Source organism: Daphnia carinata, chromosome 6, assembly GCF_022539665.2.
Source record: "Daphnia carinata strain CSIRO-1 chromosome 6, CSIRO_AGI_Dcar_HiC_V3, whole genome shotgun sequence".
In the NCBI taxonomy this organism is placed as follows: Eukaryota; Metazoa; Arthropoda; class Branchiopoda; order Diplostraca; family Daphniidae; genus Daphnia; species Daphnia carinata.
The window spans coordinates 1,257,744-1,279,702 of record NC_081336.1 but is presented as its reverse complement, the minus strand read 5'-3'; the positions used below and the strand labels follow the sequence as shown (position 1 = coordinate 1,279,702).

Sequence of the window (21,959 nt, the reverse complement as noted above, 5' to 3'; positions counted from 1 at the left end):
AGTCAATAACACAGTACACGTTGTACAGGTACGCAGCAATCGCTTGCGTGTAGTGCAGACTTTTATCACGCAAACATCAAATTACTTGGATGAAATATTGTTACGACCAAGGGAGCTATTTGAATGCGCACAATATTTACGACGGAAACAAAAAGGTGGAATCGATTTAAATTATATACCATACTTATGATTGAACTATTTTATTTTACCTTCAGGTGTGTACCTGCTAATTCACGAAGCTCGTAATCATCAGACGCTTTGTCTACTGCCGCGTTTCTACTCTACAATGTTGAACTCACATGAAACATCGCCCCAAGGCAAGTCTACTAATACAGACATGTTTGTATACAATGACAGGGAAAAACCGTGATCAATTATTAACAAGTTAAAAAAATACTTCTCTTGGATGTAGTCTTTAATACGCATTTTTCCTCATGAAGAACAAACATTCCTCGTCGACATATGCTAATTAAAAACACCCAACAGCAATACGGGAAAATTCCATATCACTGTGCCCTGTATGCTATACGGACAGCATAATATTAGCTGATACAACAGCCTCCATCGTTAGCGCATTCTTTGCTTGTAAAGCTCCTTTCAGCATTCAAAAGCCATTCCCCATTATGTCTAAAAACCGTAATCGATTTCTTAATATCTCTTTTAATCTTTAACGGGAAACGATATGATGACACATCGCCCATCACCGCAGCATTTTCTTCTTCCCGAAAGAAAAGTTCTTGATAAATGGTGAGCGATAAAAGACCGAACCCTTGTCCTCAAAAGTCATTGTAAGAAAGCACGGGGCAAATCCTATATACCCTGGGACATTGCCTAAGAAAAAAAAAAGAAAAATGATGAAGAATCTTGGGCAGCAAGTATCTACTATAGAGTGGTGTCTCTCCCCATGTATAAGAATGTTACACAGCCATTAAGCTGCACAGCGAGATGAAAGAGGAAGTCTAACATTGATATATAAAAGACAATAAAGGGAAGACAGCCTCCATTTAATGGTGACCCGCTTTGCTGAAAGACATTTGGGACGACTGTTGGTCCGGAGAAATCGACCCGACGTGAATAGCTAAATTATGTCGCAATAAATCAGACATTTTGTTTAAAATAACCCGTTAATCTACAGGTTAATGTTTCAAGATTTAAACAAAAATTCATACTCACCAAATGTCATCTCTACAGAAGGATATCTTTGCAATTTCCGTTGGAAAAGAAAAGCCTTATCTCCCCAAAAGAAAGATGTTGTGGTGTCGTGTCAGTGATGCGCATCTCAGCAAACGCTGGGTCTCCGCCCGAGTTCCGGTCGTATCGTAAAGTAGTCGAAAGGCAATGGCGCGCGAGTGGCAAAGCTATCCAAGAAAACGAGGAAAAGAGAACGCCGACCTTAAATAGAAGAGAAAATAAGGTCCCACAAACACATTCAACAGCGTCTGCGCACACTGAACACATACAAGATACATACCCACTGCCGTGTGTATATATAGACAGGCGAGATGTACGGTTAAGCGGCCAGTCGAACACTACTCTCCAATCGCACCTGACCGCCACCCTCACTCGAGTCGCAAATCTTCACATCCTAACTGTTTCTTCTTGTAAAAATACTTTCCATCACTCAATTTTCTTCTTGAACAACTTTTTCTTCCGTCGCCCGTTCAATGTTACGGCCAATAAGCGCCAACAGTTTTGACATCAGCAACGTTTTCCTGGCGGCCGTTGCCATACGTACAAAGAGATAATTATCTGATCATTATCAGCGCGCCGACAGCCTGTGGCGACACAGCAACGTTGAAGACAAAAAAAATTAGATACGTTCATCGAGCATCACTGAAAAAAGGACAAAAAAGAAAACAATTAGTGTGCGTTCATATGCATCTGCTTGTGTTTTGAAAGTGCGTCTGACGGTGATTGAAGAGGGAAATTTACAAAAAAAAAAAAAAAAAAAAAAAAAAAGACGAGAATAGTGCATGTACACAAGTGTGATAGACGACCTGCACGTCGAATTGCTACTCCAACTCAGCTATAAACACTACAAAGTACAGGTAAAAACAATTTAAATTACTCAACACGAGTAAAAATCCAAACAAAAACCCCCATCTGCAAATTGTTTGCGGACTCCTTTATCAAAATGGGATGAAAGGCGACGATTACCGTGTGGAAAACCAAGCCGACGTACCCTAGTTGAACAGCAAACAAATCCGACTTGGCATGGAATCGAAAAAATAGAAATGAAAAAAAAAGATACAAATAAGAACAAACACACCCTTTTTCCGTCTCCTCCCATATATCCCCTTGGCTCTCCTTTTCAAACGTAATGTTCGGCTCGTGACTGGCGAGCTGATTGGATGGCGTGCAGGCGCGTGATGGCATGGAATTTTCCTCGGCGGTTGTGAGTCTACGTTTAATATAGGACAAAAAGAAAAAAAGATACGAGTCTGAATGTAGTCCATGTCTTTCTTGTTCATCATCGTCATCGCGCACCAAAGTCCTAAACAGAAACGCTGTTGGACAATCCCATTACCAGTGTTTCATGATGACTTGCGGGTTCTGCTGTTCCTTGTAGGTTGTTTATATCTGCCTGTTCCTGATGTATAGAAAAAGGGACGACTAACATTCATTAGGTCGGCGATAGAACTTGATCGTTCGAGCTTGTCGTTTGGTGGTCCTGCGTCCCCGCCAATAAGAGGGAAGTCGTAATTTCTACAAGCGATGATCATTGGTGGTATTAACGCTTCCTGAAACAGTTTCAATGGTACCCTGATGATGGACAAGGCACTCCAAATTGGCTTGTCATCAAACTGCTTGCGTGACAAACAGTTTATAACCACCAACCGCTTTCTAGATTGGCACATGGACCCCTGTTCATTGAACAGTTTAACCTCCGTAGCTGAGTGCAAACCTAAAAAGAACTTGTTAAGCGAAAAACTTAAGGGTAATAAAATTCTATTAACAGTGAACACAAATAGAAATGAATCTAAAACAGAACTTTGTTATTACCTTGAATTCAACTCGTTTTCTTAAATTTCCACCCCAAGTCGGCCACAAATCAGTACAGGGTCATCAGCTTAATGTGATGTTATGGTGATTCGCCTATCTAACTGGTTTAAACTTGTTAATCAATATTGGGTGTAAATACAAGATCTAAAATTCCATGCGCTGCCCCTTTGAAAGCGTAAAAGTAACAGTATATTTCAAATACATTTTCAATTTACTAAATGGGACTCCCACCTTAAGATGGGACTCACGCTTTAATGCTTTGGAAAGCGAAGTTAGTTTCATAATCAAGTAAAACCTAACGCAAATCAATTGGAGTTCGTTAAATAATGACATGTGCGTAGCAGGGATAAACCGGTTAAGCGTGACAACACTTTGCTTAAATCTTGCAAAAGGGCAGATGATTAACGTCTTGACGTTTCCTATCTTTAGTGTTCTGGGGGCAATGGGGACGAAATGCGCGATGGAAATCGGGGATCAATTACTTTTGGCTGGCTAATAAATCAGTCTACAGAAGAATTTTTTTCTTAGGACACGGAGCTCTTTCTGACTGCAGAATTACACAAAACGATTAACAAATATCGCCACCCGACGATTAAAACACGTTATCATTAAACTGAAAAAACCCAGTTACTTAGCAATTATCCCATTGAACTCTTACTTCTAGATGTACTTGATTAATTGGCTGAGTATATCAATTAAAAGCGAAAAGAGGTGTGCCAAAACATTAAAAATGAGACCACGTCACTATGTAGCGTGGACATACACCTGACAGGATCTAAGTTTAATAGAAACGTGTTATAATTTACTACACAGTGATATCTAATACACTTAAACCTATCAAAAAACATTAACTTTAACACGTTACCTTACACATGCAGACGGGCAAAAAGGATCGAGAGGAATGAAACAAAAATTTCTCAAGCTTATAATAGCTCGCACTTGCAGAAATAAAGTTAATAGCAGCCTGTTCCAATAATGGCGCTTAAACCTATAAAAATTCTAATTACTGTAAACTAAATCAGTCGAATCGATGCCAGAGAAAATAGGGAACAAGGTTCATTTATAGGAACGATGGTTTTCCTTCGTTAGACTTAGGTAATGGCAAAAAATGAAGTGATTGCTCGCAAAACTGTTTTGTTGTTTTTTCTGTTTGAGAATTCCACCACAGATTTTCCCGCATTTTAACCTCGCCGTACTTCATGATATCTGCTGCGGATACAGAAACCTCGTCGATGGCGATAATTGTCGAAAACCATTGCATTTGTTACTGTTTTTTCATACGTTTACTGGAAGAACATTGATGGCCATCCATAGTGTCCCAAGCCTTTGAAATGTTTCACTCGTTGAACAAAACGGCATGCAAGGTGGAGCTCTTCCCAAAATGGATATTGTATCACGCAGTTTATGAGAAGGAATTTTAACATTAGTCTAGTCGACTTTGAAACTGTTGTGAAAGACGACTGTGCAGGTGCAATCAGAGGAAGCACAACTTGTTTTACCAGAAGTGTTGGCTCTGGCTTCTAACGGTCTTACTATCTCACGTGCAGTTAAATTATATTTCAACCTAAGTTTAAGCTTACGTAACGAAGTGTACACGGGGTTTCGTAAGCCGTTCGCTTTAATTCAAATGATTATCGACACCGAATAGTTTGGTTATGGATTGATGTCATATCCAAACACAATGCGAAATGGCGATCGTAGTTCTTGAATCAAGAGGACTTTTGTGTCATTGTAACGGGCAAGAGAAGAATGAAAATGAACTTGTTATGGAAAAAATATAATTTTTTTTTCCCCGTGCAATCATCTCAGCAAATTGCGCGAGGATAGTGTTAATTATCCTCATGGCAATTGGCTTACCCAGTGGGTTAACTTTTAATTAAGAAACGTCGCTTCGAAGTCTAGTTTTGTTATTATTCCGAAGTTTCCAGTAAACGAACATCGTTGCTCATTAAACGATGCAGCCAACCGTGTGAAACACAGCCAAAGTCGTGTGTGATTCACGTGTCCTATATCAACGTTAATGACGGGCATCTTGCCAACTCAAGTACTGCAGACGTGGACCGACAATTGCCTTGTTTCAATAGATTGCAATTTTCTAATTTTATCAACACAGTAGATAGCCGACTGCATTCATTTTTCTGCACTTATGTCTTAGCAAAATGAAGGGTCGTTGAAATCAGGTAATGTTAGATTTCAGGGCATCAGGTGACGGCGATGTAAAATTTAAGAGTCATCTTCTGCGATCAACGTTATAAATAAGCTAATGGATGGAACTGTTCAATGAGCCATCAACGAAGCTCTTTCAGCTTTTAAAAAATTCAATTTGAAAGTTTGGAGAAGTAGGGAAAAAGAAAACTTTATGCTATTGATTAGCGTCAGTCTAACGTGACTAATATAAGTACAGCACGTTCCAGCTGGAAAGGTCAAACCTTCATTCATGTATTCGCTCATAGCCATGTGTGATTAAACAGCGTTGCATAAACCTTTCTTTTTTAAATAGCTTTTTTTCTTCTCCAAAGAAAAGTCTTCGTGTCAACTTCGAGCGTTAGAACATGGGGAATTTGACACGGTCGATAATCGACAGTGGACTTTTTGGCTGCAAAACCCCGGATAGATATTGGAGTTTCCTCCCGAACTGTGTATTACATAGAAAAAAAGCAGTAAAGTTTTCTCAATCGATTATCCCAACTGCGAGCTCTCGGACTAGTTCGTGTTGCGTGCTAGGAAACAATCGTGGATGAATCCCTCACATCGAACGGCATTTCAAACTCGGCGTTCGCTCTCGCGTTTTTGTTTTTTACCACGAAGTCCATCGACAACAGCGCCTCAACTTTAACAACGATCCACTGGCAATTCGGTTTTGATGCATTCGCAAAGCCCTAGATCAAATTTGCTTCTAATAGTCCCACGGATTTGGCAAGCCACTCGATATATTTTTTGGCTGGTCTATGGCCTACGTTCATTGGAGAACGTGTCCACTTGCAACTGCTAGAGCATTTTCTTTTTCTTATTAAAATTAAATATGAGAATAAAGTGGTAAACTATAGAAAACCCTTTCGTCCCTGAAACTGTTATTGTACCATCGAGTATCGGCCCTCTATATTTACTTTAACAGAGACGACCCAACATCTCGAAAGAGAATTTCCTGTCTAGCCTCTTTCTAGAACGGCCATCAACTCTTGTGCTTTGCCACAAAATCGTTATGTGCACTCTCTTGCGTTGATGGCGAGCCCTCCATTTTTTCTGATTATTTCCTTGATGATTTCGAGACCGGGGGATCAAGTGTTGATGGCGTTCAACATTTGCTGGATCGATGAGCAACACACACACACTCACAAAAAGTTTCCAAAGTGTTGTGTAGGCCTACAAGACTTTTTACACCCTGCTATATTAAACCTGGAAAGTTTATTTAGACCTTCCAGTGTGTACAATAAAGAACTTCTTTTTAAAAATTTTACTATTCATTTTTATTTTTTACTTGTGCTGAAAAAGAAATTTGACCATTTGTCAGTTTGATTTATGGATATGATTCATTGATGTCATGCTAGAATCCTTCATCTTAAACACACAGAAGAAGTAGGCAAAAAGCCGATATGCTTCTCGTTTGCTCACAGTTTTCTGTGTGTCATGTAGAGATCCGTTTCTATGCCAACTGCCACAAAACGTCTGTTGGCTTTTGTGGTAGAAAAAAAAATATCAATTTTTGTGTTATTTCCAACAGGCTGGTTTTGTCATGCGAAAGTGGGATAGCTTTTCTTTTTTTTATGTTTAACACGGCGTGTTTACGCTTTGCAACAGCATAAATCAATGCCAGTCTTTTCCGTATCAGCATATGCGTGGCATTTGGCTGATTCGTTATAGAAAGCCATGATAACAGCTTCGAGATTGTTTGTGTACGGCTTCGAAATCTAATGGCCCGTGCGAAATAAAATTCCGGCCGTGTTTTTTTCGAGCGAAATGTGTGCCAGATCAACGTTTGAAAATTCCCTTTATTTGCCCAGTCAACTGTGTAGAAAAAAGAAAACGAAATCCTATCGTGGCTGTGTGAGTAGAGTGCAGGAAGCTAAGATGGTGGCGAGGTATTCCATCACAAAGATTCCAGACGCCATTAAAATAAACATGACAAATTTCTCAAATTTTTTTTATGAAAATGCGAATATTAAACAGAAGGAAAAAACGCAAATCTTTCAAAGTACCAATACTTCATTTGCATGTAAATAGATTTTTTTTATTTGTGTTGAGGGGGGAAGGGTGATGAATATTGTGAAATCATTAATGACTACTGGCGCCATGGCATTAGAAGAAAAGGTTTTGTACTCTGGGGACGGGTGAACATGTGGCCTTGGACGTTTTCAGGACGAATCGTTCCGTTCCTCAGAAAATCAAGGCCTTTTGGACTACAAAACTAGAAAAGCATTATGGGATTTAAATATTCATACATCTTTAAAACTGCGCTTTTACCAATTGCTCAACTAAAGGAAAAGGTTGGGAGAGAAAAACAACGCGCCAGAAAGATGAAGTAGAGGTGATCTACATACCTATCCCCTTTGTTGATATTTGACAAGTAAAGAAAATTTACATAAAAAGAAATGCCCATTTGGGTTAGCGCGCCTTTTTTTTGTTGGTTATTTCTTTGTTATTTTTGGCGGGATACCGTCAACTGAATCGATAAAACTGTTGCGAAATATCAAGCCGAAAATTGTGGTCTGGACTTGCCCACGCTTTTGTTTTCCCATCATCTCCTTATATTATATACCTCAGTCACCAGCTGGACCTAACGGCTTCCTTCTTCTTTCTCATATAAATAACCTATATCGGTGATGATGATGTAGCGCTCTTTCCTTTCTCTATCTTTTTTAGAGGGACGGATATATATACTATTTATAACACGTGATATGTATCCACCGTATCTAAGCGCGCCCTTATCATCATCATCATCATTATCTGTCGTGGCGGAAAGTATTATATATACGTGCTATTATATTTTTAAAGATAAAAGGGAAAAAATATATATTTTCTCTATCCTTTTTTTGTTTTCGAGAGAGCGTGAGTGTGTCACCGAGAGGCGTCAATTTATACACGCATTATGCAGCCGATAATCTTGAATTGGATATGCTTTGCAGATCCTAAAGATGGCGTGCAGGGCGCTGATAGAGTTACGTTCGCTTTTCTCTACCAACTTGAATTTTCAGCAGTCGAGAGATAAAGGACACTTGAATTGCAAATTAGATCAGAGAAGACATGAAATTATGCACACCTGACGACATGTAAATCAGAACGTTAGTGAAATATGTGCGATGACTTGAAACATTTTTGTGTTAGATCGATCTGATGCGCCAACATTCACAATTCTTTTGTAAAATGTTAGGACATAAAACAGCACGTGTTACAATGTATTTTAAATGTTTGTATGACGTCACGCCCATGCGTGGCGACAAACGAAGTCCATTACACAGTGACAGATAACGGAGCAGGTCGTTTGACATTGTTCTCCCCTTTGCAATCTTTTCTTTTTTTTATAATACCAAGCCATGATTGATGGGGCAACGTCTTCTTTGTAGACAACCACGAGGGATCTATAATCCTTTTTATATAGAACAGTAATGAATAATAAATAACACGTCTTCGTGCTTGGGCCGATAATGGTGACGAAAACCTCGAGGAAGGAGAACGTGAGAGTCATGGTGAAAACAAAAGAGTTTCAAACGAAGCTTATCAAAGATATATACATCGAGCAGCCATTTATGATGCATTTAGAAACGAAAATTCCTCGGTGACGCCTTTAGACTGTAAATGGACTTTTTGCCCAACGGCTGTTTTTGCTTTTAAATAGAAGATTGATCAATATTTTGCACCTTTATAAATGGATAAACACAGAGGGATAATTAAGTTATTCAATCCTTACTCCGATGGAGCTGGATAATACTCAAAGGTGGGGGCGTTCGAGTGGTGTCAAATATGCACAGATAGCCACATGCAAATGTTAGAGCCTGAGGACGTCCATGGTTTGCCGCTGGCCACTTTGGAATGAAATTGTGTGCACAGGCCAGTGTCTATGTATAAATGTATAATAAATTTAGATATCTAAGAAAAACTCCAAAAAAAGTGTAGTAAAATAGGAAATAAACCAAAATGAATGTCAGCAGTTACCGTCTGATTATTGTCGGCATCTATAAATCACGAGCATATTCGTTGGCCCAATTCAGTGCATTCTAGCAGCGGAGAAGTAGAGAACTACACGCAATAGACTAAATAGAGAAAGGCAGAATGGCAAGCGCCGCTCATATCGATAATTGCATCAATAAATAGACTTGTCGAGTTGAACCATTCAACTGTAAAAAAAAAAGGAGGTTATAGACGAGTCCAGTTTGTAGCCAAGAAAACAATGGCGAATGAGACAGTCTGCCCCATTCAGTTAAGGACACAAAAGAGGACTGTCGGGAGCTATTACAAAATGGCGACAAAGACTGATGGTATAGAGACTACATCTTCAATCTCAAACTCCTCCTGCTGTTGACTGTAGATTCCTTTTTTCCCCTCTTCTTTTATTCTAGTTCAGACCGAATTGGTACAAGTTACTAAAGGGAGAAAAAGAAACACATTTTTTTAAACCATGGCTTGGCAGTCAGAGCTAATTGACCATTCCGTACATAGACGTTCTTATTATTATATGCACAATTGTATATAGGGATATCTTACCCTTATATATAGAGTTACACCATGTGGGTGAAGGGCCTTGTTTTCTGCTGATGACTCCTCCGCAGATGCGTATTGAATTACAGCCGCCAACAACAGATTCCCTGGGAAAAAAAATGGCTGTCTCATGAGCAAATTGGTCGCCACGTGGTGTTAAATTATTGGAAAACTTTTGAATCAGCTTACTTGCTCCAACACTGTACAGCAAGAGGCGTTTAGGTAGTTTAGCGTCGCGTGAACGATGAGAGCCGTTGCATTTGACTGGTTTATTTTCTCCTAAAGAGGGCAGTTCAATCGTTGGGGCGTTTTCTTGGAAGAAATATAATTTTCTTTTAGTTGTGAATGTCTTCAAAAATAAACTCTTGATTTTGTTGGACAATAGCTGCAAATTGAAAAGAAACAATGAAAGAAATGCCACGAAATACATACCACAATACAAAACTATCCCCTAGCCTAAAAGCGATGAAGCGGGAAAAAATGAGCTGACGTCATACCTGGCATTTTAATATTTTGCAAATGGCGATTGATGACGATGTTGGATTTCGCCGTCTAAAGTCTGCCTTCCTTGCATCATACTGGGCAAAAAACAATTTCGTGCAAAATTTATTGCCGGCAGCGATGTCGTCGTTGTTTGTCCTTGCCACGGTGGGATGGACCGAAACGAGGCTAACGACCCGTGTCTCTAAGGGCCTTTTGATGAATTGTTGTTTCAACTAATTAGAATATGAAAATTTTTGAATGGGTGAGCACTAACATTCAGCACATACAGAATTAAGCTGAGTGTGCATTTGGCAGTCTACAATGCCTGTGAGGGTGAGCGGGATTGAGATTGGCACTGCATGGATGGCTGTAAAGTATATGACGCACTTTACACCAAAAACCACAAGCTTTTCATTGTCGTTAGATGATACTAAGAAATGTACAAAGAACGCTCGTCATTTTTTTTTTCAAACTTACCTGAGGTTCCCGCCTAATCATTAGCGGAAATTTCGCCGTGAAAATAAAGAACTTTGCGACTTTCTAGTATAATGGCAACGAAGTGGTAAGATCACTAATCACAACGTGAATATCCATTATTCATCTTCACCGTCATGTGGCGCGATAGAACCAACGTACTGTTCATTTTTCACAATTGACATAATTAGCATACACGTGGAAATTATCACAGTGCGCAGTTCGTGGTATGGCACTTTAAAAAATAAGAACTTGGAATGCATTCCCATGTGGGCCTGTCCTTCCTTCCCACAAAGGTGTCAATTGTTAAGACAATTCTGCGTGCGCAATTTGGGATTTAGTCCAGGTCACGTTAACGGATCGTCACGTCTTCACTGTTTTATTTTTGGCACTCGGCAAAGTGGGACCGGTGCGGTCGCGTGGGGTCGCCTCACTGCGGAGTAATCAACAATTGGCGTATCTGTAGGAGGTATGGATCAGCTGAGCAACGCCTGAGGCAAATGATCGGAACTCGGTTAACCCAAAAATTTGATAATTCCTTCAAAAGTTTTACGTTGTGATAATGTTTAACGTAAATATTCAAAGTGAGCTTTATTGTCCTCAAGAGATTCTCAGAAACATTAGAACAGGTTAAAGTTATGATGAGGTTACGCGCATCTTCCACCCGTAATAACGATAAGATTAGCACAAAAACACGTATGGTTTTTACGGATCATTTATTCGGAATTTATTTTCATTTTGCCAAACGTTTAAACGAATACCCATGCCACCCACGAAGCAAAATTTTGTTGAGAAATGTGGAGTTTCCATTATCGTAGCATTTCTGGGGTTCCGTTTATCCACAGCGGGTAAATGATTGCAATTCAAGAAGAAAGTCATCATGAAAAGGAATGACATGCTAGAAGTGGTTGCTAAAAGATTGTTATGTGCTCAAGTTACTCCGGTCTCGAATATTGTACGTGGTAAAATTAAGTTGTGGACAAAGAACAAAGTTCGTTAAAGAGAAAGAGATTTTTTTACAATTGTGCAATAATTATGTTTAGAACTTTAAAGTTACAGAGTATTTATACGGCCACATTGGTTTTTAAACATGCGGGGACACCATGGGAAATTGACTGAGCAAATACCCCTTGCAAAATCGATTACTCCATTTCAAGTAAAAAAAAATTGACAATACACCAAAAAAAGACAAGAGGACGTAAGAAAAGTATATGGTCGTGATACAGGAGCCACGTTGTTATAAACATTCTTCCAATTTTTCCAATTTTCGTCACGACCGAAAGACCTATGCTGCAGTCCTTATACAATACGACATGAGGTTTGTTTCACCCCTCCCGTTTTTTCGTGATAGCGTGACGTGCTATCATATTATGAAGCCTCTCTGTTCTATCCGGGATTTCCATCGCCATATGATGCGAGAAACTTTCGACTCGACAACAAACAACTTGAAAGGCAGAGGCCCAGAAAAGCCCTAAAAAAATCCTGGAATCGACTATTGTTGTGTGTATCTCTCTATTGATGGGTTTTGTATACATGTTTACGCGCCTGGAAGAAATATTTAAATAGGGGAACAAAAAGTCAAAACAGTCTGAGCTCCTTTTTAAGCTTTCGTGCATTATATTTTCATTGCTTTTCATGTGTACCAAGTTACAAATAACATTCAAAAGCTATACGTCCAAGATCCTTCTGACGAAAAATGCTGCACGAGGCTGATGATGTGGATTTATTCTAAATGTTTATACATACAGAACGTCGGCCATTGACAAGAAAATCACAGGGCATATAAACAGCAATCTACTTTTGCATTTGCGACACACCCTCTACTTGAGTATGGATGTTCTCTAAGAAATAGTGAGAATTTCACAGATATCAACTTGAAAACAACATAATAAAGTGTAGAAATTTTGTTGGGTGATGTAGAGGATGTTGATTTTGTTCTGTAAATAGAGGCAGCAAGAGCCGAAAGTCATGAAAATAAGAAAAATAAAGGCGGCTATGTGTCAGCGAGAGAATTTCGCTGACCAAATAGCTAATAGAGAATTTAACTGACAGGCCAAACCGTTGGTTATGTGCAGACGCAGCTGAAATTTTCAGTTCTATCCCCTCGACCCTTGCCAGCTGGAAATTTCACAGAATAACGGAATGAAAATCAACATCTTCTTTAATGACGAACTCTTTCGTCGGACCATCAACATCTTTGATGACTTTTGTCAGTATGTATTCTAGCTCATTATTATTATAATTACGTGTTGGTAGTTGCTAATGCTCTTCAACGCAAAAAGCATGCCCTTGGGTGTATTTGTTTGAGGCCATTCCGCGAATTTCAGTACAGCATCAAACATTGTTGTCAAACTTCCGAAAAAAGAATATACAAGTCTGTAATATATACATTGGCCAGGCAGTTAAAAGTACAGCAAGCTACTTAATCCGAGACGATATAGTCACAACAACCAAGTCAAGAGCTTGTATAAACACAGCAATGCTAGAAAGAGGTGCTATTATTGTTGTGCATATATAGCCGTCAAGAGACCAAAACAATGGCAGTTATAGATGGCAACACACACACAACTGCGTGTCTATATACAAGTAGGCTATATATATATATATATATAGCCATAGATATATAATCGTGCGTGGAATGTGTCTATATGAGACTCCATAACCTTGCCGAATGCTGCGAGAAAGCACGGCCATTAAAAATGAAAATACCCCATTTTCTCTTTTTTTGTTAAACGTGGGAGGAAAGAAAAACAATCATTTTAAAAGAAAAAGAAAACGACGTCGTAATGGTCTCCACGGGACACGCACCAGATGAGATCCGTTGAATTCCACTTGCTGCGTCTGGAACTAATGAGTCCAACGACAGTGTGTATGGCCAGACTCGCTTCGGTGTATAAATATATTTACGGCAATGGATGCGGGGATCTCAAGAAAACAAAAGAAATCCCCTCAGAAAGTAACTTGGAAAAGAAAAGTTGGCATCGTTGAACAAAGCAATCAACTTGATCGGTGCTGCCATAAGAAAATGGGGTGGACGATTGATATGGATTTGAAGTGCAATAAACATTGAGGGGATTGTGGTGATTGCTCTAGACGTGTATACGTGCATCATGTTGCATGAGTCACAAGTATTGTGACGTTAGACAAGTGGACAATCCATTAAAGAAATTGATATACTCGAGAGTGAATCAATCAGGATGCAATGTGTACATCACAACAAGTAAAACTGAATCCCCCGCTCAGCAGATACATCTTTAAGTGAATAGGCGGAGCATCAATCCCACGGGAGACGGCCAGGAGCGAGTTCAGAAAAAGTATTATAGGGAGCAAATGGATCCGTGTGTGTAGGCATTGGATTCTTGGAATGATACGGAAGAATTTCATCAAGAAAACAGCAGGAATGGCAGATTTCTCCTTTCTTGCAACTGTTTTTCACGGTGTTGGATTGGCATTTGAAAATAACTTGTATATACAAGCCTGAATCACGATGGCAACGGGAGACGTGGATCCCGCTGTTGTTATGGCAACGGATGCTGTTATTTGATGGCTTATATATATACGTATATACATTGGGTGATGTATCCGCCGTGAGTGTGCAGGAATATAAATAAATAGGTTTCAGGTATAAACTATTTTACAAGAGGAAAAGATTCGCATGAAGTTGAGTAGGATGTATTGTACCAATAAAGCTATAGTGAATGAAATCCAATAGACTCAATGTAGATTTATTTATGGTCGAATGTAGAGGACATTGGGGCTTCCAGTAGCTTCCAATCTTTTTTTTCAAAGAAAATAAATGACATTGGGGTAGATATAAGACGATGACGCGGGCGAGTGGAATAAAAACGGCAGCAAGTATAGCCACCCACGGATCTATCAACAACATAGGTTAAAAATGCGTCCTTTTATATATTTATGGTCCCTAGACTAATATATCATTTGTTTCTTTTGTGCGTCACCGAGATTCCATATACATTTTTAGATAAATAATTTATATACATATATTGTGAAGAGGAAAGGCGTCGGAACTATAAGCTAAAAGGTAGGAAATCAATCGGTGTATACCACGAAAGCTGGTGAAACTACAAAACTTTACTTTTAGAGAATTCTAAGAAACTTTTCCACTCGTCAACGTATAGGATCGTATATACAGCACTATTCCTTTAAAACTCCCATAATCAATAAAAAGTTGACGATAAAGTTATGGGAATATGGATTTCGCCAATTTACATATAGGCCTATACATCAACATCAACGAAAATTGTGATAGATCAATTGAATTTCCTTGCTTTACTATATAATCCTAATTTATGCATTAGCTGGTGATTTGTAGATTATATAATTACATACCTTGTTAATACGTCTTAAATCAATCAGGACGCATGGTTTTCCAATTACTCAACGCAATATATGTCGACTTTGACGTGTGCAACTTAATTAAGAAAATCGATCTCGTTTATGTTACTGGCTATTATTTTTAGCCATGGACGCATATATAATATCCATAAATGCTATAAGAAACGGCGCACCTCATTATCTTCTTTCATGTGGCCAAGTATTTGCCTCATTATAGAACAAAAAACAACCAACATGGCGATATCAAAGCCGGCCATGTTCAAAAGTTCTACAGGTACAAGTGCAATAAAACAATGTTAAGGTCTATTGTTTCTGAACAACTTCATGTAGACTATACAACGACCTGGTGTGTACAAATGAAACGAGAGGCATCGCAATCAAGAAACTTTCTATACAAAGTTTCAGCCAAAATCGTAATAATAAAAAAGATTTATTTGTTTTCATATACGTACACAGACCCCCTAACGAGAGGTAAAAACTCGTTTCCGTGGAAACCCCTCCGGCGGTACATCACTTCTGATGGATCCCACATTATTAGTTTCGAGAGCAGACGAGAATGAAGATATCTAAACATGTCCGTAGATGTAAAATACATTTTGAAATGTATCACCAGTCCAAGTTTCTAGGCATGTCTATTGATATTTGTGATGCCAACTCCAACAGCAGAGAAAAAAAAAGAATACATTAAGCTCCTGTTGAATCCTGGGCTCTATAATCGATTGCGAAAACCTGTTGGTATATACCCGCGAGAGGTACACATTTTACAAATCTATTCCATATACACACGTACAAGGACAATCTAAAACGAGATAGTGTTATATATACATTGGCGGGTCTAAGGCTGGTGCGTTCCGCGATTGCTTTATTTATACTCTTTTCTTCTTTACATACGCAGGAACGGAGATGCAGAGAACGCCATTCGCCTGTTGAAGAACTGAAGCAAATAAAAAAATCAACCAAGGCGACAAACACAAATATACACACACACACACAAAAGGGAAAGTCCTATATGCGGTGTCGATTGTATAGAGTCTGATATCGATCCGCCCAACAGACGGTGAAAATCGGCTGCCCTCCTGGACAGCTTGATACAGTCGCTGAAACTCGAGTTTCTTCCGAGTGAACACACAAGCCCCTTTGACTCATATACGTATATATGATATATATACAAGTCGTGGAGTCGTGACTGACTTGTGACTGTATACAATCAAACAACAATAGAGGGACAGGCAACGGTCAGGAAGATCAAACATTGAATCAAAGATGACGGCTGCCGGAGGGGAGCAGACTGCAGTAGCCGGAGGCAACGAATCTTCTCTGTTGGTGGGTAACTGGAGCGAAAAGAATTGGCTGCTCCTGGGCAACGTCTGGTACAGCGATGAAGATGATTCAAATGAAACATCAGATACTGAGCAAGCCGGAAATTTCAGCGGGATGAACATCAATGGTTCTGTTTTGATTAATGCGTCCATTAGTGCAAGTCGCTATTTGAACATAACAGCCGACCTGGACATCCGTTACGCTCTGCCGCTCTACGGATACATTATGCCCTTCCTAGTGGTCATTACCATCATCGCCAATACGTTGATTGTCCTCGTCTTATCCAAGAAACACATGAGGACTCCAACCAATCTTGTTCTGATGGCCATGGCTTTGAGCGACATGTTTACGCTTCTTTTCCCGGCCCCTTGGCTTCTCTATCTCTATACTTTTGGCAACCATCATCGACCGTTGAGACCTCTGTCAGCTTGTTATGCCTACAATTTCATGAAAGAAGTCATACCGGCACTTTTCCACACGGCTTCCATTTGGTTGACGTTGGCGTTGGCCATCCAGCGCTACATCTACGTCTGTCACCCGCCGCTGGCCAGGACTTGGTGCACCATGGAAAGGTTCGTCTGTTCTTTTTGTTTTTGACCTTAGTTACAAGTGTTACAATTTTTGTTTGGATTTATGTGCAGGGTCAAGAAAGCTATTGGTTGGATTTACGTCTTGGCCCTGGTGCATCAATTCCCACGTTTATTTGATCAGGTGAGTTTTTGTTTTTTTTGTCAATTCATCACTTTGTGTTTTAAAGAAAAATGGTTGGCTGTCGTCTGCTATCATTTTTCATCGCACAAGGCTATTTAGTCCCGATAGACGGCAAAAACAGTGAAAACCCGTCAAAAGCAACAAGATTGATTGTTTACGTGTCTCATAGATAGGACGTAAAAGCCCCAGTATTTTCTTGTTAGGAGTATTACATATTACATGCAATATAGCGATGGTAAATATAAATAACTTCCGTTGGCTGTCGTGCAGACGAAAATCCGATTAGAATTATAAATTGCCTTGCTACACGGTGATTTAGCTGTGCCTCGCGATTGATTTCCAATGTTTATTCGCAACAACAAAATAGATGTATAAGTCTTCCGTTGTTGACAGGAAAGGCCAATATAAACGACAAGTTCCGTTGTGTATAGTCTGGAGCTTATAGATCCTCCGTTGCAGTGTAATAATAACAGAAAGCCTTCGAGGGCATTACCTTAACAATATAGGCATATAAGACTTAAAGTTCCATCTATTGTATTCTGCATTTGTTTGGGCCAACTTTTACCCCATTCCCCGGAGCAGATAGAACAAATGGGTATTTAAGGAACTGTCTATGAAAACCGAGAGATTACATGTAAAGGCTGATCGCTGATCGACAAACTTGAGAGAAACAGCTGTTGGTTAACATGACCCTAGGCTGTATCCTTTCACAGAGATTGATATGTTATACATGGGCTGATGGCTAAATGCATTCAAAATGTCCTTCTCCAGCTGCTTTCCGATATTTGGGTGTATTCACAAGTCCTCACTTCCTACGGATCCCTTTTCATATCAGATGCATTGGTGGATGCGCAGGCAGTTGCATTAGACATGGCGTGCGTTTCATCTTTGAACAAAAAAGCAAAATTTATGTAACAAATCGAGAGTTTCTAGTGCAATCTGCTTGTATTTCCACACATAATCTGAATTATGCGAGTAGAATTATCTTAGAAAAGTAACATGAAACTAAGTTTTTGTTGACATTTGACTCTGATACGCAGCGCTCAGGGCGGCCTTTTTTGAATCAATAATTATCAGCTGTTCTCTCTTTGCATCTGTTCTTTCATCCAGAATTTGTAATTTTCTTTTCTAGCTTTGAATGTTAAACAATAATTTTGTTGGTTATCACGTGATCGACATCTTTACCTGGCAATGGATGCGTCTGTTGCTTATGGCAACGCACTTGGTCGCCACCCGCCTCCCAAAATTGGATTTTCCACGCAAAGCCAAGTGGAACGGCAGCTATGAGACCCTTACCGAGCCTCTCGGTCCGTATTATTATGATTAAAAAAGAAATCCAGTTAGGGACGTGTACTAGGAATGGAGCAAACATTGTCGCATATAAGTCAACTGAATGTTGTGGAGAAAAGAAGGCGGCATACCAATCATTTTTTTTTTACTCTACTTTTGAAGTGTATGAATCGATTCGTACAGAACAATCAAAAGCCGTTTCCGTCCGAGCAAAAATTTCCGTTCTGTGATTTCAACAGTAATGAATCTTTTTTATTCTTAAACAGAAAGTGAGCACTCTTCTTTCTTGGAACGTATCAGTTTAGGTACTGACGTCATTGGATTTCACTTTTCAGACCTTTCCCGAAAAAAACAAAGCTCTTGTGCATGGTTTTGTCGTGACAGTCGTTGATGCAAAAGTATGACTCAATTTTCCCAGCGGATGGCTCTTGTAGCTATTACTTTTCATATATATAGTAATAACAGGAGACCGAGTACGCTTGACTGTGTATTAGGTTACACACAGTTTTGCGTCGACGAAAAGCCGATCAGAAAAAAGCAAAAGCACTCTAGACTTCATCAGCAATCATGCTGCATTTTTGGTGAACGTACAAGTCCAATAAAAGTTGTTCAAAGGGCTGAAAAAAAAATAGATCATAACAAGAAGGTAAAGCAAAAAATATTTTTTTGTTTTATATGTAGGTCTTTTATGTGGTAAGATCCAATTGCCACAATATTTCTGCCCGTTTCTGCGACATTTCTTTTTTATTTTCAAGTTTTTCGGTACTACAAGTGGACAGATGGCGATACTCGGATGCAGGTCTCCAACGTAATGTTCTCGTATGTTAGATCTTTATGCCGAGGGAGACAAATGGCTGATTTGATATAGCAGACGAGAAAATATACAAGTTATTAAAGAAGACTTGTAGTTGCCCAGCAATTGTGTCGCTACGTTCTTTTTGGTCTGTTATAAGATTCCAAAGATTGCTTTGTACAAGAGAAAATGGAAGTCTCTTTCGTGCACGTTTTTACTTTCAATCAAAAGGAGTCGTAAATTTCTCAAGGGAGAGAGGACGAAAACCAGTAAACCTTTCCATGCCCACAAAAAATACCTGCCGTGGTGAAATTTGTACAAAACGATGTATTTTCAGTGGAAAATGTTTAAATTTCATTTTTGATATAAAGGTGTACCTGCCGGTAGATATCTACTGGGAAGGTGAAGGAGTTGTGACAACCTGCTGCAAATACGAAGCTGATTGGGTCACTGACATTTTCAGCCAGGTAATTTCATCACAATAAAACCCAAACGGTTACACATCCAAAGACAAAGTGATAATATCAAGTTCAAATCTAGGTGGTATACTACAACCTTTACTTTTGGTTCCGGGTTGTTTGCGTGCATCTGGGACCTTGCGCCTCGCTGGTTCTGCTCAACGTCCTTTTATTCGGAGCGCTGCGTCGCGCCCAGCAAAAGCGAGATAAGCTTTTCAAGGAAAATCGCAAAGCCAGCGAATGCCGAAAATTAAGAGATTCCAATTGCACGACGCTCATGTTGATTGTTGTTGTATCCTGCTTCCTGGTCGTCGAAATTCCATTGGCCGTTTTGACTGTCCTGCACATCTTCGATGCCTCCCTTGAGCTGCGAGTCCTCGACTATGACGTCATAAATGTCCTGATCCTGTTCACAAATTTTTTCATTTCGCTATCGTATCCAATCAACTTCGCCATCTATTGCGGCATGAGTCGTCAGGCAAGTATTCATTGCAAAGTGCAGGATCTGGTACTGCTCCTGTTGAGTGACAATAGTCGATTATTATACCACCCCTGTGTTTTGTGTTTGCACAGTTCAGGGAGACCTTTCAGGGTCTGTTCACCCCGTCGGCGTCTTCTGGCAGGTTGGCCACAGGCAGTGCTCATCAAGGTGCTTCATCGGTAGCCAACCGTCACAACGATTGCAATTACTCGACTGTTGCGGCCAACGGGATCGGAACCAAAAGTCTGGTGACTAACGAGACTGGCGTTTGAACGTTTCTCTCAAAAGATTCTGTAAAAGGGAAAATGTCACTAAATTATATATCCCAAGCACACACACACAAACACACACGAATACTTTATTCACCTCTTGTTAGAGGTTCATTCAATCAGCTTTGATCCTGGATTTGTTTCAGGAGGCACATTATACGCAAGTCAGCTCCAAACGAGAAATTCTTGTCATATGTGATATGTGTTTGGTATTCATTTAAGCTTCTTTTTTCAACGATTGAGGTGTGGCAAACAGACTCGTAAATTTAAGTTAGATTATGGACATGGTTTTCACTTCGAAGGATGGGGAACGTCTAGCTCAGAGCCCGCACGAAGTTCCACATTCTTCGACGAGAAAACCTTTTCCAATCAGGATTCTTATCAATGACGTAAGCACAGAAAGTTTGAGTTTCACAATTTTACGTGAATTTTGCATATGTCCACATCCCCAATTTTTTTTTTTTTTTTTAAATACTTCGACTAATTTTATAATGGATATCAATTTAAACATAGTTTCTTTTGTATTAGTTTCTCTGAGACGTTATTGTACTACCGTTTCGCAAGAGAATATCTATTTGTTTATACGCCTACTTAAAAAAACAAAAAAAAAGAACGTGTTGTTGTTTCTGAAATTCCAAATCGATTATTCACTTCCATGCACCATGCACTGCTATATAAACATATTTACACGGATATCTAATATATATACTATATTACATCCGTTTGCCAACTAAATTTGTTTGTTTTATTTCCACGATACGCGAAAGAAATTCCGAATATATTACAATGTTATTCGAAATTCAATCTAAGAACAAATGTAAAGATGCTTTCACTTGCAATCTCCAATTCCAAGTGCAATCCAAGATTCACTTTCCCATCTCTGGAAACAGATTTACATCCAAACTTCCATCTCGGGTACCTTCCACTCAGAGCCTTGCTGATGTGAACTATTGAAACAACTTGTTGATCCCCCTACATCTTCCTTCAAATTTATAGAAAATAAATTTCTATTTGGTGGAATTGACTTACGATAGCAATTCGGCCAGTCACAAGGCAGTAGAAACAGCCCACTTGTCATCGTTCCACTTTGACGTTGCAAGAAGACGGAAGTCAATTAAAACTTTGATGACTAAGACTCGACTACAGAACGAACTTGTCAGTTGTGAATAATTTAATAATTCAAACCACGATATTTAAATTGGTCCTTTTGTGAGCACAACAGAGAATGTCGAGTTGACAGTTGCACTTGAGACTTGACAACGGATCCTGAAAACGGGTCTAAACGGCAAGAGATTTTAATACTTTTTTTCCCTACTAAACTCTTTCTTGTCGATTCGTCGTGACGTGATCCAATCACGTTAATATTCCACTCGAGTGACACACGTACCATTCGATTTAAATGTATAATACGAAAACCTAACAACTAAAAAACTAAAGAAAAAATTTACGTGGCAACGTCGCCAGACTTCTAAGGCTTTGCAATTCCTTCTCCAGGGAATTCCTGGACAACGGAAACGGAAAAAGACAAAAGAAACTGTAAATAAATAAAAATATACAAAAAGGGGACAAAGCGTAGCGATCTATTCACGCCGACACTGCCTGAACGAACGAAGTATAGGACGCATTGA

At 39.4% G+C, this 21,959-nt stretch overlaps 2 protein-coding genes and 2 long non-coding RNA genes across 11 annotated transcripts; 1 reads left to right on the top strand and 3 right to left on the bottom strand.

Moving 5' to 3' along the window:
• Positions 1 to 184: 184 nt before the first annotated feature.
• LOC130690369 (uncharacterized) lies at positions 185 to 3,865 on the bottom strand. Of its 4 annotated transcripts, none has more exons than XR_009000952.2 (7): positions 3,004 to 3,865; positions 2,528 to 2,915; positions 2,270 to 2,401; positions 2,069 to 2,208; positions 1,472 to 1,833; positions 1,174 to 1,392; positions 185 to 1,078 (listed from the first exon to the last, which is right to left on the bottom strand). It is a non-coding gene; the product is annotated as an uncharacterized LOC130690369 (long non-coding RNA). The 4 variants fall into 4 exon arrangements; XR_009421363.1 differs by having other exon boundaries at positions 2,528 to 2,905; XR_009000950.2 differs by having other exon boundaries at positions 2,069 to 2,183; positions 3,004 to 3,864.
• On the top strand, positions 1,894 to 20,334 carry LOC130690367 (sex peptide receptor-like). Of its 2 annotated transcripts, none has more exons than XM_057513381.2 (5): positions 1,894 to 2,048; positions 15,905 to 16,901; positions 16,971 to 17,040; positions 19,495 to 19,590; positions 19,664 to 20,245. In XM_057513381.2, the coding sequence occupies exons 2-5, from the start codon at positions 16,273 to 16,275 to the stop codon at positions 20,243 to 20,245; spliced, it is 1,377 nt and encodes a 458-aa protein (XP_057369364.1). In that variant the 5' UTR covers positions 1,894 to 2,048; positions 15,905 to 16,272. The 2 variants fall into 2 exon arrangements, with proteins under 2 accessions (XP_057369364.1, XP_057369365.1); XM_057513382.2 differs by lacking the exon at positions 1,894 to 2,048 and having other exon boundaries at positions 16,052 to 16,901; positions 19,664 to 20,059; positions 20,155 to 20,334.
• Positions 8,362 to 11,061, bottom strand: LOC130690368 (uncharacterized). 4 transcript variants are annotated; one of them, XM_057513384.2, is made up of 6 exons: positions 10,657 to 11,061; positions 10,194 to 10,412; positions 9,886 to 10,081; positions 9,703 to 9,803; positions 9,154 to 9,581; positions 8,362 to 9,056 (listed from the first exon to the last, which is right to left on the bottom strand). In XM_057513384.2, exons 1-5 carry the CDS (start codon positions 10,675 to 10,677, stop codon positions 9,579 to 9,581), a joined length of 540 nt encoding a protein of 179 aa, XP_057369367.1. In that variant the 5' UTR covers positions 10,678 to 11,061; the 3' UTR covers positions 8,362 to 9,056; positions 9,154 to 9,578. The 4 variants fall into 4 exon arrangements, with proteins under 4 accessions (XP_057369367.1, XP_059351570.1, XP_057369366.1 ...); XM_059495587.1 differs by having other exon boundaries at positions 9,703 to 10,081; XM_057513383.2 differs by lacking the exons at positions 8,362 to 9,056; positions 9,154 to 9,581 and having other exon boundaries at positions 9,613 to 9,803.
• LOC132088125 (uncharacterized) lies at positions 18,805 to 21,602 on the bottom strand. Its single transcript, XR_009421364.1, has 2 exons — positions 21,361 to 21,602; positions 18,805 to 20,353 (listed from the first exon to the last, which is right to left on the bottom strand). It is a non-coding gene; the product is annotated as an uncharacterized LOC132088125 (long non-coding RNA).
• Positions 21,603 to 21,959: the final 357 nt, after the last annotated feature.

Bases quoted from the DNA above. Each gene is read 5' to 3' on its own strand.
- LOC130690367 (XM_057513381.2), top strand. From the start codon at position 16,273: ATGACGGCTGCCGGAGGGGAGCAGACTGCAGTAGCCGGAGGCAACGAA. The intron at 16,902-16,970 runs GTTCGTCTGTTC...ATTTATGTGCAG, and splicing joins ACTTGGTGCACCATGGAAAG to GGTCAAGAAAGCTATTGGTT. The intron at 19,591-19,663 runs GTAATTTCATCA...GTTCAAATCTAG, and splicing joins TCACTGACATTTTCAGCCAG to GTGGTATACTACAACCTTTA.
- LOC130690368 (XM_059495586.1), bottom strand. From the start codon at position 10,677: ATGATTAGGCGGGAACCTCAG. The intron at 10,413-10,656 runs GTAAGTTTGAAA...TATTCTAATTAG, and splicing joins TGATTAGGCGGGAACCTCAG to TTGAAACAACAATTCATCAA. The intron at 10,082-10,193 runs GTATGACGTCAG...TTCAATTTGCAG, and splicing joins GCAAAATATTAAAATGCCAG to CTATTGTCCAACAAAATCAA.